General features: G+C 42.3%; 1 protein-coding gene across 3 annotated transcripts in view; it reads left to right on the top strand.

Moving 5' to 3' along the window:
• Positions 1-18,752, top strand: part of LOC148015665 (mediator of RNA polymerase II transcription subunit 33A-like) — a 139,814-nt gene that overhangs the window by 30,764 nt on the left and 90,298 nt on the right. For all 3 annotated transcript variants that reach the window (XM_087665733.1, XM_087665734.1, XM_087665732.1), the window contains exon 2: positions 17,697-17,807. In XM_087665733.1, coding sequence (XP_087521859.1) covers positions 17,697-17,807 — 111 coding nt within the window. The remainder of the gene's footprint in view (positions 1-17,696; positions 17,808-18,752) is intronic.

Raw genomic sequence — 18,752 nt, 5'->3', positions numbered from 1 at the left:
GGAGGTATACACGAGTTGAGATGTTTGGTTCGTGGAGTTTCCAGCTATAGAGGGGGGTGTTGACCATCCTGTACTTGGAGATCTAGGTGACAATTGGGCACTTGAGCCAGTGCCTTTGGAGTCTGTCTCTTGAGATCTGACTATCAGTGGAGAAGGAGATTGCTTCACCATCGGATTCCCCTGTTGAGTCAGTATGGGTGGATATTCCAGAGACTTTATCAGGGGAAGAGTAGCAAAGGGGAGTATTGGCCTTCTCCTCGTTGGGCATGTGTTACACTTCGTGATGCAGGGATTGAGCGAGTTCTTGAGGAGTGGTAGTTGCAAGATGGCTTGTGGCGATCTCAGAGAAACTAGACACACTCCATTGAGCTTGTTTGTACTAACTATTATTTCATGTCTCGTGCCATGCAGGATAGGGAGTCCACCTTTGTGAAGGAGGCTTTGTAGTCATACCGTTGGTAGAAGGCTATGGAGCAGGAGTTGGATGCTATTAAGTGGAATGGCACTTGGGATCTTGTACCTTGGCCCGTTTATCGAGAGGTGATTGGAATCAAGTGGGTCTAGAAGACCAAGTACCAAGTGATGGCATTGTGGATAAGCATAAGGCGCAACTCATTGCTAAAGGATTCATGTAGCAGCCCGGAGTGGATTTCCATGATACCTTTGCACCTATAGCTTGGATGGCTACCATTAGGGCCATTCTTGCCTTAGTTGGCCACATGAGATGGTTAGTTTATCAGCTTGATGTGAAGTTTGCCTCCCTTAATAGTGATTTGAACGTGGGTATCTATGTTGAGCAGCCTTTTGGCTTTTCCTTATCAAATGGTAAAGTGTACAGGTTGAAAAAGGCCCTTTACGGCCCCAAACACTCTTATTGTGCTTGGAACAACAAGATAGACATGTTCCTCCAATGGAAGTTACAGTATCGATGTTCTTTTGCTGATCTTGAGTTTAGGGCATGTGTTGTTCATGCTTTATGTGGATGATCTCATTTCAATAGGTGACCATCCCTAGAAGGTCAAGTAGACAAAGGATGCACTATACGCAATGTTTGAGATGACGGATATGGGCCTTCTCCACTTCTTTTTAGTTCATGAGATTTGGCAAATTGTGAGGGGTTTTTTTGTCTATTAATAGTGCAAGAGCTTTTGACCTCTTTTGGGATGGAGGGGTATAAGCCTATTTCTACTCCCATGGATTTGAACTGGAAGGCTATGGCCCATGTAGATTCATCGGCAATAGATGCTACTTGCTCCAGGCAATTGATTGGGTCATTGATATTGCTTTTAAATACTTGGATTGATTTGTGTTTTCTTGTAGGTTTGCTTGCATGGATCATTAGTGAAGCCAAGCTAATTCATTGGAAAGCTGCAATATTTTGTAGTTCTTGAGGGAAAACCCCGACCTAGGTATTTATTATCCAATAGGTATAGCAGATTCAACCTTTGTTCTGCAAGGATGGATGGATTCGACTGGGCTGGAGATGTTGACCACTAGCAGTCAACAATAGGATTTGCTTTACTTTGGGTGTAGGTGCTATCTCTTGTGGTAGTAAGAAGTAACCCTCAGTTGCCCTATCATTTACAGACCAAGGATAATGTTGATGCAATAGGCTAGAGCTGAGTTGATGAAATGCAGCAGCTGAGGGCTACTTGATAGAGAAGACAATGTTGTGTACTAGATGACTTCCAAAATGTAACTTTCAAGGAATGATCATCAGTTTGAACATGCAATTGATGAAGAAATGCACTAGATTGAGTGCCATATGATAGGCTGAAATTTCAACTACAGGCTAGTATAAAAGTGCAATTGATTTGGGAGTGGATAGCAGTTGGCAATAGCAAGGTTTCAGACAAGTTGGTGGCAGGTTGGTGGTAGGTGTGGCACCTCTGGGTGTGTCATGAGGTCGTGAATTTTTAATTAATGCTCTTGGGACACCTTCCCCCCCAAGAAATGCTACAAACTATAGACAAGGTGGCAGGTTTAGGTTTTGATCAGAGGGAGCGACATTGAAACTTTGCAAGCAGCTCATCATGGAAAGGTGTTGTCGAGGTAGGTGCAGGTAGGACCTGAGTGGGCAGGGCAATCGTGGTTGAGTGTAGGGTTTTTGGTTTCTATGGATACATGTATGACTAAGGAGGTGAAGTTGAAGTATTGAGCAATGTGATGAGCTTCTAGGTGGCGCTTTTGGTGCATGGCGGATTGTAGAATTCTCATGACATGAGATAGCAGATATGAGTAGCGGCTGATGGAGATGTTGACACTAGGTGTGCAATTGCCAACAAAGAAAACAGTAGTAGTGTGGGGCAATGACTTGGGGGGTAGTTGGTCGAGCGAGAGGAGCTCAATGGCAATGGCTGGTTGTGGATGGTCACGAGTGATTGTGATGGAGGTAAGTGACTTTGATACTAATGTTGGCCAAGGTTCGAAGTAATTGCAGGATTAATAAATAGAGAATGAAACATAACGCAAGAATTAGTCGATGCACAATGGAACTCAATCACAAATTATAGGCGACACATTACTGACTGAAAAGGAATACAACGCTCAAGGTGGTCAAAATGAATAATGCCACACTTGTGTGCTAGTGATGCACAAAGTATATTTTTATAATAGAACCTAACCGTGAATGGCTTGACCATCATAGAAAACCCTAACCTTAGTGGCAAGACATGACATTTAATGTAGTTTAAATGCCTAGGGAGCATGGCTCATGGATCAGAGGGCATCAACACGTAGCCCATGCTATGGCCTATGAAGGGGAGATAGCACTTCCACTCTTCTAGTGAAGGGCAACTCATCTATATAGTGGATCTTGGATCTATTCAACGTGTATCCAGGATACTGTTTGCCAATGGTAGTAGGTGATGACTGCATTAGAGGGTCTCAAGGCTGTAGACGACTGCTATTCCAGTCTTTGGGGGACTGTAGGGGATAGGCTTCTGGAGGTGTAAATCAGAAGGGGACAGCATTTTTGCTATCATAAATTAGGTGGCAGCTGATCCTGGCACTTTCTCACCATAGAAATCAGAAATTTCTCTCCTTTATAAGCAATCCCTTAGTAGTTCTCAGCCATTGCCAGCATTGAGTGAAGGGCAATTGAAGAAATTGTTGCTGAAACCCTTAATTTGCCCCCAAAATTAGGGTTTTCTCAGCCACCATGGGATCCATGCCCAATTATTGAAGACCCTGTACTCAATGTAGTAGCTGAAGCCTAAGGATTTGCAGCTGATTTGAGGGGTGAGCCCATTCTCCATTTTCTATGGCCTACATACAAGAGATTGAAGACACAATTGTGCCCAAATGGTTGGATAATCAAGGAGCAATTGTTTCCAAGAGATGCTGGTCATTTGGGACAGCCCATTGTATTCATTGTTGAAGGAGATCAGCCCACATCTTACTGAACTGCAATTTAGTATACTACAAGTTAAGTAAATACCGGGACTGGTTGTTGGGGCCAATCAGGTGTTGGCTGTCCAAGACTGATTAGTTGGTAATGTTTGCATTTTCAATTTTGTGTGTGATGCTTGCTGTTATTTGTGTTAAATCAAATGATCTACAACCCTTGCAAAGAAGGAAGGTTGGTTTTAGTGCCCCTTAGTGTTAGAGATCATCCCCTGGACACAGGCATTTTCCTCTTTCAGGCAGTGTGCGGAGTAGTTCTGGGTCATTTTGAGTGCCACATCAGCAGCAGGGTGCCACGTCATCATTTCTGCCAGGTCAGCAGTCACACGTGTGGTGGGAGATGCTGTCGCAGATGCCACGTGGCAGAGGACTGTGCAGTCGGACAGAGGACTGTGCAGTCAGACATTTTTTGGGCATTTTTTATGCAGTTGACTGCATTTTAATGCAGTTGACCTGATGTTGGACATTGTTCTTTTCTAGGCTATATATAGCTTGGCACACTCTTATTCATTCACAAGCACTCTCAGCAGATCGTGGAGATCAGATGGTGATCAGGCCTTGCTGTCCTTGAGGTGTGCTCGTGTGGTGACATCATCGAGGAGGAGATACGCATACATACGCACTGCTCCCGCGTATAGATTTGCATTCCTTTGTATTCAGCATACTTTTTACAACAGATCTTCTTGTTCTACTGTCTCTTTCTCTCTCTCTCTCTTCTCTTTGTGTTCACTCTCTCTCTCAATCTTAGTCCCACGCTTCCGCATTGCTGCACTTTGACATGGTATCAGAGCGGTGAAGATGGACTGACTGAGTGAAGAACCTACTTGAAGTGCGACACAAGGCTGCATTTCCAGGGTTCTATGGCGAGCGGGAGGGCTATGCATCAGAACAAGGCTGAAGCGAGCGTGGGCGCATGGGAAAGGAGTCCAATTGGTGAATTTGTTGCTGTTTGAAGAGAAGAAAGGCTGCATTTTTGGCCTTCAATTGCAGATTTTACATTTTCATCGTCTCCGTTGGGTGAAGGTCTAGGAAGCGGAGGAAAGAGCCCTAGCAGGCTGTGTCCTCATAGTCAGAGGGGGCTGCTTTTGCGTTTATGTAGGCATTGCAGGTGAAAATGTCTATAGAGAAGACCAACTTGGAGTTCTAGGTGATCACGGACTGGAAGGTGCTTGTGTTACCGGATCTTCCATCAGATCAAAAGCTCGATGGTGACAATTACCGCATTTGGCGCGTGATGATGTTGGCCATCCTGGAGTCTTACAATTTGGCGAAGCTAGTGATGGAAGAGATTGAACGGCCCTTGGTGAGAGATTAGTCCAAACTCTCCTCAAATGCTCGTGCAGCGGTGACCAAGGCCCAGTCTCACTGGGACAAACTGAATGCGAGGATTCGTTCTTTTTTGTTTTTGTCTTGTACTACAGCTGTGATAGCTCACATTGAGCACTTGACGATGGCTCGAGAGATATGGCTAGAGCTCGACTAGATGTACAACTGGATGACCCTGATGAAGAGGGTTTCTTTGGAGGTGTAGATGCGGACCTTGTTCGTGAACAAGTCTTCTTTGCTGCGGGAGTACATCAACAAGCTGAGACAGCTTCAGATGCAGATTCAGAATGCGGGGAAGTCAATATCCTCCGAAGACATGGCGATCACTTCATTGTCCCAGTTGTCGCCACGATTTGGTTCCTTTTACTCCACTCTTATTGCTTCAAGGCGGGAGTCGACTCTTCATTGGGAAGAGTTAGTTCCTATGGTCTTGGACCGAAAGGAACAGTTGAAGGGACAGAATGCTTCCAAATCGAAGGTATTGACAGGTGAAGCAGGTTTTGCTGTGATACCAATGAAACATCCACCTAGGACCTAGCATGCACTTGAGGCACAACACAAGGTATACCCATATTTAAAAAAAAAAAGGAAATGGACATTAGACTCATCTCCTTGTTGTAGAGCCAAATGGTCAGCACTATGATAGGCCACACTTATGCCACAAGGGCTAGCATTTCATATATGATACTGCCAGAATGATCACATGAGATCCATAATGGGCCTTGAGTTCTATAAATAGAATTGAATTGTCTTAATCCTAAAGCGTCCAAGTGTATTCACACTGTTGTTGTTTAAATTGGATGTGCTACACCTAGTCACTCAGTGACCCAAGGTTGTGACTGATGCTGCAGGTGCCTGTGTTGGATGTCTGAGGATGTAAGAAAAATTGTTTGGATAACAAAACATGGCTGTCAGGCTGGTGTCCGGAAGGTGGAGGGCTGAGAAAGCAGGTTGCCAGCTGAAAAGCCAGGTTAGAGATGGTTGCCAGCAGACTGATGCTTTCACAGCAGTAGGTGGATGATGTTAGTAGCAACAAACAGGTTGCTTACTGATGGATGATGACAATGCGGTAGGGTAGGCATTGTTGATGGCTGAAATCAGGTTGCAGCAGGCTGAAACGCAGGGCTGATGGACGCTGATGGCAAGCACAAAGCTTTGGTTATGGTATGATTCAGGATGAGAAGTGTGGTCATTTGGTTAAACATGTAATCATTTCTGAAAGAACTTTTTGGGCCATTTGTCCCACCAAAAACTCTTGAGTTTTAGACTTGAATCTGGAAATCTTTTGGGGTTGTAGAAGAGTGGAAAGAAATGAGTCCATAGGTTAAGATCAACTATAGTATACTAAGGTAGCTTAACCTTCCTTGATCATCATGTACAATCTTAATGGTGAAAACAAGGAGATTTAATTTGATGAATGAAACAATATGGATGCAAAATAAGTGTGAGATTTTTCATAGTAAATCCAAACTTAGTCTTGACCTTTTGCCATTCAACAATTGTTCAAAGGAACAAGAAATTCAACAATTATTCAAAGAAAAATAACTTTACATTAGAATCTATGAATTTAGCCAACCTCATACCTTAGGACATGCCACTCAAGCGGATAGGTCTGAGACAATACAGTGGTAAATTTTATTCAAGCTTGTAAAGAAGTTGTTGAGAAACCCTTCACCCTTCACCTGTAGTTTGCATTTTTTGCATTTTTGCATTTTGCGTTTAGGGTTTGCAGCCCCAAAAAGGGGGCGCCATCCTAGACTGACTGTGCCTATTTATAGGCCACTCTCTCATTCATTCCCTACGGCTGATTCGTTCAGTCCATCACCTCTTCTCTCCAGCCTCTCCACTACCCTCACACCCCTTCAGGAGGACATTGCGGTTCGTGGTTTGTGGCTGTCTTCATCATCTTCCTTGTGTTACGGCACCCTTGTTCCCTTGTATCACATTCACTCCTTGATTCAGATCTTCATCATTTCATTCATCAGAGTTTCTTCTCTCTTCTCTTCTCTTCTCCATGTTTACCGAGTTCATTGCGTCTTCCTCCTTGCAAACCCTACTGTCTCGCTGGTACGTCATCTTTTGACATGGTATCAGAGCTGGATCTGTTCACCTACTAGTAGTGAAGATCCTTCACTCCAGTTAAGGTAAAGACTGGTGGCGGGTTCGGCATCCACTTCTCTTCTTTTTCCGTTGCATCAACACTTTTTGGCGGCTGTTCTAAACTGCGTTTGCTTCCCAAGGCTCAGCCCAGCTCCTGGTGGTTGTTTTTCTGCCGCTGGCCGGCTCCACCCAGCTCTTGGCGGCTGTAAACGCCCCGAACAACGTAGTATGCTTAACAATTATGATATTTGCTTGTTTTCGAGATTTAATAGAAAAGAGAATGAACACTTAAAGCTGAAAATGAAAATTACTCACAAAATTACAGCCATAAAAATGTAAAAGTAATGGAGACAAGATTGAGGGTTGAAGATGGGCAACCCCCCCCCCCCCCCCCCCCCCCCCCCCCGAAGGAATGTATTTCTGCTCAACCCAAGTCCCTTAGGGAAGAGCTCAGTTACAATCAACCTGAGAGTGAGAAGAAGTAATTCTCACTCTCACAAGATCATGCAAAGATGTACAAACACACATGCATTATCTATTATGCAATGATAAGAACTGATTTCTTTACAGTATGAGAGAAGAAAAAGGGGAATTCAGCCTTTCTCCATCGTTGATCAGCAGTACAGGGATAGAGCTTGCTTCTTGTAGCTAAAATGGAAGAAAGAGCTCAAGAAGGAGGTGCTGTAATGAATTTACAGGCTTGTTGTCTTGTAAAACAGCAGTGATAGAAGAGGGAATATGGAGGAATTTGATAATGGAGAAGTGGGGGATGATGATGGGGATGGACGGGCTAGTTTTTGGCTATCTGTGGGTGCTGTACATGAGTTTACAGCAAAGAAAAATGATGTTGAATGAAGAAAAACGAGCTCTTATTTATAGGAGAGGGGAGAGCTAGTACAAAAGGGGAAAGTGGAGTAGCACAAGACAAGTGTCCAGCCACATGTCATGAGATGTGACAAGTGGTGGGACACTTGGAAACTTGTGTGACAAGTGTCTTGACACTTGTCTCTTCTCTATGGCCTTCCTTTTTGGGTTGAATACTGTCAAGAATAGAAACAACCAAATTTAGTAAGCACAGTCAGAGTACAGAACTTACTATTTTTAGAACGACATCCCTATTTTTTAGGACTAGCATTTTTAGGCTAATTCGAGGCTCCTAAAATTTAGGGACCTTCTAAAATTTAGGGATCTCCTAGAATTTAGAGACCCCCCCAATATGGGTATCATATGAAAGCTTTTTCCGTGTACATCGCAAAAATGGTATCCGAATCTTCATGTGACTTTCCTATGCAAAGAAATGTGCATTTCAAGCTTTCAGCCCACACATGCACATTATACAAGCATTTCATGATCATGCCATCTTGTTGATTGTAACTGTCTGTTCTGGTGGATCTAGCCCACACTTCAAGGCATCAATCCTTTCTGTGTGCGAGTCTAACCCTGATATGCGTGAGTTCTAGTCACAGGCGCCCAATCGGGTCATATAGGTGGAAGTGTGAACTATCTTTTCTCTAACCCACCGTGTGGGTCCACCATAACCTGTGACCACTCATCAGTGGCCAGCTCCAATGCACTTTTCTTTATATCTAATTAGTGCAAAGGAAATAAATTTAATAAATCATTATATAGACAAATTAATGAAAAAGGATACAAATTCTGTTTCTATAGAGTTGTGACAGCCCTCTGGCTTTTATTCAGCTGTCCTCAGCTGAAAAGCTTCTTGATATTGTTGTAGAATATTTGGGTAATCCTTCATGAATTTTTCATCTACCCACTGTGCATCTGTTGTGGGTAGATTCTTGAATTTTAGCAAGAATTTTCGTGTCACAAGGCCACTTCTCGTGGTTCGATCCTTGAGAAACAAAATCTTTTCAGGTTCCAAGAGTTGCTCTGTTTCTTCAACTTCTGGGGGATCTTCAGTAATGGGTTCCTTTGGTTCTGGTCCTATGTAAGGTTTTAGCAAACTTACATGAAAAGCATTGTGTATTTTTCAATGAGTAGGAAGCTCAAGTCGATAAGAACTTCATTTATTTTCTCAATCACTTTGAAGGGTCCAAAGTATCTACTGGAGAGCTTTGGAAAAGATGAATTTTGACCAGAACCTTGTTTGAGCCTGCTTTTATCAAACTTTAGCAAGACATATTGACCTTTTTCAAAAGCCAAAGGTTTTCTTCGTTTATCTGCTTGCTTCTTTTGTCGCTCTTGGGCAACTTTGATAGTGGCTCGAACTTGATCCATTGCGGTTTTTAAATCTGAAGCAAACTCATCGGCAGCAAAAATCTTATCTTTAGTGCGAATAATTGGAGGAGGAATCACTTTACCCTGTACTATTTCATTTGGAGCTTTCCCTGTGGATGAGTGCACTGTATTGTTGTAAGCAAACTCCAATAATGGAAGATATTTCTCCCATTGTGACTTATGTTCACTAACATAAGCTTTCAACATATCCAAAAGAGTGAGATTCATCACCTCTGTTTGGCCGTCAGTTTGAGGATGAAAAGCTGAGGAGAACTTTAAAGTGGTTCCCAAATTCTCAAATAAAGCACGCCAAAAGTTACTTGTGAATTTGGAGTCTCTATCTGAAATGATCTCAGAAGGCATACCATGTAATCTGAAGATATGTTGAATGAAAAGTCTTGCAGCTTGTGCGGATTTCAATGTTTTATGACATGGAATAAAATGTGATTGTTTGCTGAATCTATCAATTATAACCCAAATCATATCATGATCTTGAGGTGTTCTTGGAATACCTGAGATGAAATCCATTGTGATAGATTCCCATAGATCTTTGGGCACTGGAAGAGGTTGCAACAATCCTGGAATCTTCTGCCTATCATATTTGGATTTTTGGCATACCAGACAAGCCTCAATGAAGTTATGTGTATCTTTTCATAATGTTGGCCAATAAAAGTAGCGCTCAATTGCACTTAGAGTGGCTGCCCTCCCTCTATGCCCTGCATAAGGGGGTTCATGACTTTCTTTAAGCACCTTTTGTCGAACAGGAAGAGTGACACAAAGGCGATTGTTCATGAGAAGGTAACCGTCTTTGATGGAATAATCTGGATGAGAACCTCCTTGCTGTAAATTTGACCAAATTGCTGTAAAATCAGTATCTTCATCATAAGTATTCTTCATCGTTTGAAAATCTTCATGATGAGCCATTGTAATAGTTGCAATGCGAGGCACTCTAGAAAGTGCATCAGCAACTACATTTTGTTTCCCTGGAGTGTACATAATTTGAAAATGAAACATAGACAAGAAATTTTTCCATCTTGCATGTTTCTCCTGCAAATGCTTTTGAGTCTTGAAATACTTCAAGCTTTGATGATCGGTTTTAATAAAGAATTCATTGCGTAAAAGATAATGTTTCCATATCTTTAAAGCATGAACCACTGCTAAGAACTCCTTTTCATAAATGTCATACCTTTTCTCCACATCATTTAGACGGCGGCTTTCAAAGGCTACGGCATGGCCTTCTTGATTTAGCACTGCACCAATACAATCACCGCAAGCATCTGCTTCCACCACAAATGGTTTCACCATATCTGGAATGATAAGAACAGGTCCAGAAGTAAGAGCTGTTTTCAGCCTTGTGAAGGCTGCCTTCTCTTTTTCCTTCCATTGGAAAGAGATCTTCTTCTTTGTAAGGTCATGAAGTGGAGAAGCCATATGTGCAAAATGCTTGATGAAGCGGCGGTAATAAGAACATAAGCCAAGAAACGATCGCACCTCATGTACATCACGAAGATGAGGCCATTCTTGGATTATCCTGATCTTTTCAGGATCCATCTGAATCCCTTCAAAAGAGATGACATGCCCAAGGTAATTTATTTTATGCATGAAAAATTCACTCTTTTTACCATTACCAAGAGTTGATTTTGTTGTAGTAATTGTAGAACAATTTCCAAGTGTTGATGATGCTCCTCTTCATTCTTGCTAAAGACAAGAATATCATCAAAGAAAGTACCGACATATTGTCGATGCTCTCTAAAGATGCGCTCCATCATTCGATTAAAGGTGGCTGGTGCATTGGTTAATCCGAAACGAACCACCAAGAATTCATAAAGACCGTATGAAGTGCGGAAAGCAGTTTTGTGTACATCTTGTGGTATTACCCTAATTTGATGATAACCACTTTTTAATTCAATGCGGCTGAAAACCTTTGAGCCTCCTAGACGATCCAAAATGTCGTCAATTCTGGGAATAGGAAACCGATTCTTCACGGTGATTTTGTTGAGGGCTCGATAATCAATGCACATCCTGAATGTGCCATCTTTCTTTTGAACAAGAAGAACCGGTGAACAAAATGGTGAGCTACTTGGCCTAATTAGCCCACGGTTGAGTAGGTCTTCGACTTGCTTTCTGATTTCTTCTTGTTGAGGACGGCTCACACGGTATGGTGCTATATTAGGAGGAGAACTACCCGGGATAATATCAATATGATGGTCTTCTGGCCTTTCTGGGGGAAGTTGATAAGGAAGATCTTTCGAAAAACAATCTTTATACTTTTCCAAGAGCTGAAGTTGCTCTTGGTTTTCAGCATTCATATTATCTTTTACATCAGTGACATAAAGCAGACGACATTGAACACAATCCTTAATTGCTCTAGAGACTTGCATATGGCTTACCATAGGTATGGTGTCTCCAGAAACTCCAGCTTGGATTTCGTACTTCTTGCCTTTGTTGGTGAGTTCTACCTTCTTTTTTTGAGAGAAAATGGTTGAATCTACTCTATGATTCCAGGGCATGCCAAGAATCACATCGCAACCATCAAGGTCTCCGATACAGAAGGTATCTTCGTCACTGTAGCCTTGAATTTGAAACTTGAGCTTGCCAATGTAGGGTATCACAGTCTTCACTGTGTCACCTTCATCAGCATTTAAAGCTTGGCGAACTTCTGCCGGAGTGTCCATCTCTTCATTCTTTAATCCAAGCTCTTTAGCTAATTGCAAGGAAATGATATTTTCATTTGCCCCAAGATCTATCAAGAATAGTGCTTGCTTACCTTGTAACTGTCCCCAAGCTTTTAATAATTTGCGCGTCTCTAGAGTGTGAGTTGTGTTTGCAACTACATCACTGATAGCATTGATTTTCACTGGCGACTTAGGCTTGTTGTCAGAAACCTTGCTTTGTCCCTTGTTTGGACATTGCTTCGCTATGTGGCCTGTTTGTCCACATTTAAAGCACTTCCCTTCTTTCATGAAGCGTTGCTTTTCTTCTTCGGAAAGTTGCTTTGCTTGTGGGTATAGATTGGAGCGAAATTGAGGAGCATTAGGAGGTGCATAGGGCTTCATCTTCTTTTGATTTGATGGCTGCTTTTGCCACTGTTTTTGTCCTTCATTTGGGGCTGAATACTCCTCATCATCAGCTACTCTCTTCTTATCATTCTTTTGGAATGATTTGTTGCCATTGTGCTCCATTTCCCATGTCTCAGCATGGTCAATGAGTTCCCTGAGACTAGAACAATGATAATGATTAAGAGCAGTACGAAGTTTAAAATGCAAACCTCCTTGAAACTTCCTAAGCTTTTCCGAACTGCTGATCTTCTTGAAATGTTGGACCTTCAAAAGTAGCTCCCAAAATCTCTTGGTATAGTCACCAAGTGACTCATTTTTCCTTTGCCAAAGCCGATCCCATTCCATTTTTACATCTCTTTTGAAATGAACAGGAAGAAATTGGCTTTGTATCAGGCGAACAAAGGACCGCCATGATTTTGGGGCAGCATGATCATATTCCAACCCCGTCCACCAAGTATGGGCTAAGTCGGTTAAATGTAAAGCTGCAAACTTAATCTTTTCTTTTTCTTTATACTTGTCACGACCATACAAATTTGAAATTGACGAATAAACTTCAGAAGAAGATCAAGATTTCGGGAACCATCATACATACTGAACTTGATCTTCTTTTCAAGTTGAGATAGTGACTTAGTCTTCTTCTTCTTCTTCTTATGCCTTCGTCCATGCTCGGATATTGAGGTTGAAGATGATGAAGTGCTTGATGGGGATGAAGATGGAGACGAGGGTGAAGAATGTCGACGCCTTTGACGATGATGAGGTCTTCCACGAGAAGGGTGTGACTCTTCATTACTAGAAGAGGATCCATCAGAATAGGCGCCAGATGACTTTGAAGAAGAGGATGAGCTTCGACGCGATCTCTTTCTTTGTCTTGAAGTAGAATGGGACTGCCTCTTAGAAGTAGTTGGACTTCTTGATCGGCTCCTTTCATTGGTATAGCTTTGTCTCCTTGAAGTAGATGGGCTTCTTTCCTTGAATTCTTTGGGATTCTCAACTTTTTCTAGTTTGAGAAGTTGCTCACGAATTTGCTGATTCTCCTCTCTAAGACTTTGAATGGCTTGAAGGATAGCACTCGATTGATCCATTGAGACTAAAGAAAAAAAAATATGCTCACGCACTCAATGCAAGGGCTGAAAACAAACAAACTTATAGTTGTAAGCACTACCAGTGTTAGGGGTGAGGACCGAGCCAAAGCTCTGATACCACTGTAAACGCCCCGAATAACGTAGTATGCTTAACAATTATGATATTTGTTTGTTTTCGAGATTTAATAGAAAAGAGAATGAACACTTAAAGCTGAAAATGAAAATTACTCACAAAATTACAGCCATAAAAATGTAAAAGTAATGGAGACAAGATTGAGGGTTGAAGATGGGCAACCCCCCCCCCCCCCCCCCCCCGAAGGAATGTATTTCTGCTCAACCCAAGTCCCTTAGGGAAGAGCTCAGTTACAATCAACCTGAGAGTGAGAAGAAGTAATTCTCACTCTCACAAGATCATGCAAAGATGTACAAACACACATGCATTATCTATTATGCAATGATAAGAACTGATTTCTTTACAGTATGAGAGAAGAAAAAGGGGAATTCAGCCTTTCTCCATCGTTGATCAGCAGTACAGGGATAGAGCTTGCTTCTTGTAGCTAAAATGGAAGAAAGAGCTCAAGAAGGAGGTGCTGTAATGAATTTACAGGCTTGTTGTCTTGTAAAACAGCAGTGATAGAAGAGGGAATATGGAGGAATTTGATAATGGAGAAGTGGGGGATGATGATGGGGATGGACGGGCTAGTTTCTGGCTATCTGTGGGTGCTGTACATGAGTTTACAGCAAAGAAAAATGATGTTGAATGAAGAAAAACGAGCTCTTATTTATAGGAGAGGGGAGAGCTAGTACAAAAGGGGAAAGTGGAGTAGCACAAGACAAGTGTCCAGCCACATGTCATGAGATGTGACAAGTGGTGGGACACTTGGAAACTTGTGTGACAAGTGTCTTGACACTTGTCTCTTCTCTATGGCCTTCCTTTTTGGGTTGAATACTGTCAAGAATAGAAACAACCAAATTTAGTAAGCACAGTCAGAGTACAGAACTTACTATTTTTAGAACGACATCCCTATTTTTTAGGACTAGCATTTTTAGGCTAATTCGAGGCTCCTAAAATTTAGGGACCTCCTAAAATTTAGGGATCTCCTAGAATTTAGAGACCCCCCCAATATGGGTATCATATGAAAGCTTTTTCCGTGTACATCGCAAAAATGGTATCCGAATCTTCATGTGACTTTCCTATGCAAAGAAATGTGCATTTCAAGCTTTCAGCCCACACATGCACATTATACAAGCATTTCATGATCATGCCATCTTGTTGATTGTAACTGTCTGTTCTGGTGGATCTAGCCCACACTTCAAGGCATCAATCCTTTCTGTGTGCGAGTCTAACCCTGATATGCGTGAGTTCTAGTCACAGGCGCCCAATCGGGTCATATAGGTGGAAGTGTGAACTATCTTTTCTCTAACCCACCGTGTGGGTCCACCATAACCTGTGACCACTCATCAGTGGCCAGCTCCAATGCACTTTTCTTTATATCTAATTAGTGCAAAGGAAATAAATTTAATAAATCATTATATAGACAAATTAATGAAAAATGATACAAATTCTGTTTCTATAGAGTTGTGACAGCGGCTGTCTTTTGCCGCTGGTGTGCTCCACCCTGCATCTTGGCAGCTGTTTCCTGTCTGCCCCAGTGGCTCAGCTCCTGCTGCCGGCGGCTATACCCAATCTACCTGCGTTTTTCATGCAGCTGCTGCTGGTGGCGTTGGTTGCAGACTGGTAGTTCCACCCAGCCAACTGGCGGCACTAGTTGCAGACTAGCGATTTTGTCCAGCTAGCTGGCAGTTCCTCCCTATCTCCTTGCGTTTGCATAGGCTGCTACTGGTGGCTCAGCCAGTCAGCTGGTGGTACAACCAGCATTGTTGTTTCTCAGCTGGCGGTTTTTTTCCCACAATCGGCGGCTGCACCTTAATTGTTGGTGGTTCTTCCTGACCACTAGTGGTTCAGCCAATTTCCAGCCCTTTCCTTGGTCTCCCACCCCTTGAGCGGCAGATATTGTGACTGACCTCTTTCTTCTTTAGTTTGCCATACCGGTACCATGGCGTCTCCACCAATAGATTACTAGTCTACTAGGTATTCCTACTGTAGCACGAACGGTCATCCCCCTGAAGACTGTCGACATCCACCTTTGCTCCCCACCCCTTCGGAGTACATGCGTCTTTCACCAGGCACTCCTTGTGCCACCTCTTTTTTCTGGGCCATAGAGATTGTTCTGCATCGGCTACTATCAGAGTACTATGCTCAAGGCAATAAGACGCATCCGATGTGCACTAAGTCCTTTCCAGCACATGGAGGATCGATTGGCGCTACGAGCTCTTGGAGATTGTCGCAATGCCAACGGCAGTCTTCTCCCACCTATTTTCGGGTACAGTGGCTACTATGGCCTGCGGTTCTGCAGTCCACTCCATTGAGAGACAACGATTGTTTGATATCGTCTCCTCGTCAGTCTGCTCCTTCAAGAGATAGTGGTTGCTCGACTCCTTCCTCTTCTTCGGCTACCCAGTCCGCTCCATTGAGAGACAGCGACTATTGCCCACCTCTTGCTCATTCTGAGCCCCATCCTTCCCCACCCTCGACTACTCAAATTTGAGAGGCTACCTTTGGGAGCTCTTTAGTATCCTAGATATCTTCTTCGGCACGACCGGTGGCACTTCGTTCATCATCAGACATTTCGGAGTCCGTGATCCATGAGTTTTTGGATTCCCTATCTACTTGAGAGGGGATTTAGAGAGGGATGTTATTACTTTGCCCTCAGAGGGGGCATCTACTTCTTCTTCGACTTCCGCGGGGGCCCCTCCACCTCCCACCTCAGAGGGGGAACCTACTCCACATAAAGTTCTTCACCCATCCTCTACTTTGTTGGGGTGGCTGTCTTCGACCAGTCATCTCTTCTATTGATACCCAGGATCTTCAGGTACCACTTAGATCGGGACCTTAGAGGTTCAGTCCGACTTGGTGACGAGGCCTTCGTATTCCTTGCAATATGGATGCATGGAGCTAGTGGCTTCTCTCCCGAGGTTGTGTTTTAGGTTCTCTAGTTCACTCTGTCTACTGGTCTTTATTGCAGTTTTCCTTTCCGATGGAAATCTTGGATCTTAGGGATTCTCTACATCTTCTTCCTTCTCTTCTCTTCTTGCCTTGGTCACTTGGTTAGCATGGAGCCACCTCCCGAGATGGAGTACGGGCATATCCTTATGGTTCTCGGTACCACACAAAGTCCGACATTCCTCCTATGCATTGCATGTTTTCCTCATCTTTGTACTAGGGCACTTGGGCAAGTGAACAATTTTCCCATGAGGGACACTGTCCAAGTGGCACCTGTTGCATACGCATTGCATCTCCACCTTACTCTTCTCTTGTTTCCCTTTTTGGGCCTGAGAGGGGGTGTTGAGAAAACCTTTCACCCTTCACTTGTAGTTTGTGTTTTTTTGCGTTTTTGCGTTTTGCGCTTAGGGTTTGGAGCCCCAAAAAGGGGTGCTATCCTAGACTGGCGGTGTCTATTTATAGGCCACTCTCTAATGCATTCCTTACGACTGATTCATTCAGTTCATCACCTCTTCTCTTGAGCCTCTCCACTACCCTCACACCCCTTCAGGAGGACATTGCGGTTCGTGGTTCGTGGCTGTCTTCATCATCTTCCTTGTGCTATGGCACCCTTGTTCCCTTGTATCACATTCACTCCATGATTCAGATCTTCATCATTCCATTCATCAGAGTTTCTTCTCTCTTCTCTTCTCTTCTCCATGTTTGCCGAGTTCACTGTGTCTTCCTCCCCGCAAACCCTACTGTCTTGCTGATACGTCATCTTTTGATAGAAGCCACATCTTGTATAGAATCAAGATGGGGACTTGATAAAATGTTTGAAGAAAAAAAGGTAAAAATTTTGTTAGGACGAAGGATGCACATGAATATTCAAAAGTTTGTTTCAGTTGAGAAGTATTTGTGAATGAATGCAATTCATATGTTTTGATCCTTTAAATTAACATTGTTTTTAGTCTTTTGAAATGGAAAACTTGTGATTCAATTGACTAGCTTGTGTACTAAGCTAAACTATTTTTCAATTTTTGAATTTTATATAATTGTGTGTGTAATGTTTTGTGTGATTGCAATGTATGAGGTACAAGCTTGTAAAGAAGCCACATCTTGTACCGAATCAAGATGGGGACTTGATAAAATGTTTGAAGAAAAAAAGGTAAAAATCTTGTTAGGAGGAAGGATGCACATGAATATTCAAAAGTTTGTTTTGGTTGAGAAGTATTTGTGAATGAATGCAATTCATATGTTTTGATCCTTTAAATTAATATTGTTTTTAGTTTTTTGAAATGGAAATCTTGTGATTCAATTGACTACCTTGTGTACTAAGCTAGCCTATTTTTCAATTTTTGAATTTTGTATAATTGTGTGTAATGTTTTGTGTGATTGCAATGCATGAGGTACTAAACACTTTGGTTTGGATCTTATACACAGGTTAATATCCAACCGTTTTCTCCATCCCTATGTATACTCAATGTTTTTGGAGCTAATAGCAACTCACATGTTCTCTCTTGGTTCTACAATGACCATACCTTGTCGCGACAAGTATGTATATTTTCTCTCAATGGTCTTTGGATAAAGTTGAAGATGAGATTGAAGTTTTTTAAAACAAGATATATAAGTGGATTTTTATCTAAAAAATAAATCATTCCAATATGATTTTGAGAAATTCGAAATATATGTATGTGTAGGCATGCAAAATGAGATTTTAGAGGGATAATGCATGGATGAAAAGAGATCGAGTACATTCATGGTTTTGTGTTAAGACAAGAAGTTATTTTCACCATTCACATTCTTAGAAGAGTTAAATATTCACTCTTAATTTTGTTTGAAATATCTTCCATCCAACCATAAATATGCAATGTAGATCCTCTTAAAGCATCTAGAGTTAAAGGATTATATAGCACTTATATGCCCTTTACTACCTTGATCTTCAAAACCATCAAAGTCCATTCTAGGAATCAATGGATTTAATTTAGGAAGCAAAAGGAAGATTGACAAGCCACAAAGTTACAATTTGACCCATACCAATAGCTTGGTGTTTCACACCATCGAAACCCATCCTAGGATTAATGAGTTCAATAAGGAAAAATGGATTAAATGTTGTCTTGGTCTATCATTCACGGAACTTTGAGAGTGTGCTATGGAAAAGAATAAGAATTGGAGTGAGAAGAGAAGATGGAGACAAGAAACAATGGGATTGGAGGAAGGAGTTTGAGTGAAACTGAAGATACAGGGCTGCAAATTTGTCAGTCCTTAAATGCAAGAGAGAGCATTAATGAGGGTGGCAGACAAAGGCCGGATGATGATGAAAGCTTTGACTGATATAATCTCATGGGGGTATAGAGGGCCTTGCCTTAGCTGGAGTAGCAATCTCATGTATATGTTTATGAATGTGTCGCTGATGTTTGTGTTGGGGTCTAGGACATTTGGATCGACCAAGTTGGATGAATCGATCAATCAATCTCCCTCGTGTATCTGCATATTGTG

Source organism: Lygodium microphyllum, chromosome 24 (genome assembly GCF_053477565.2).
Source record: "Lygodium microphyllum isolate KBCC chromosome 24, Lygodium_microphyllum_v1.1.10, whole genome shotgun sequence".
Classification (NCBI taxonomy): domain Eukaryota; kingdom Viridiplantae; phylum Streptophyta; class Polypodiopsida; order Schizaeales; family Lygodiaceae; genus Lygodium; species Lygodium microphyllum.
Note: the sequence above shows the minus strand (reverse complement) of the source record. Positions and strands in the feature narration are given on the sequence as shown.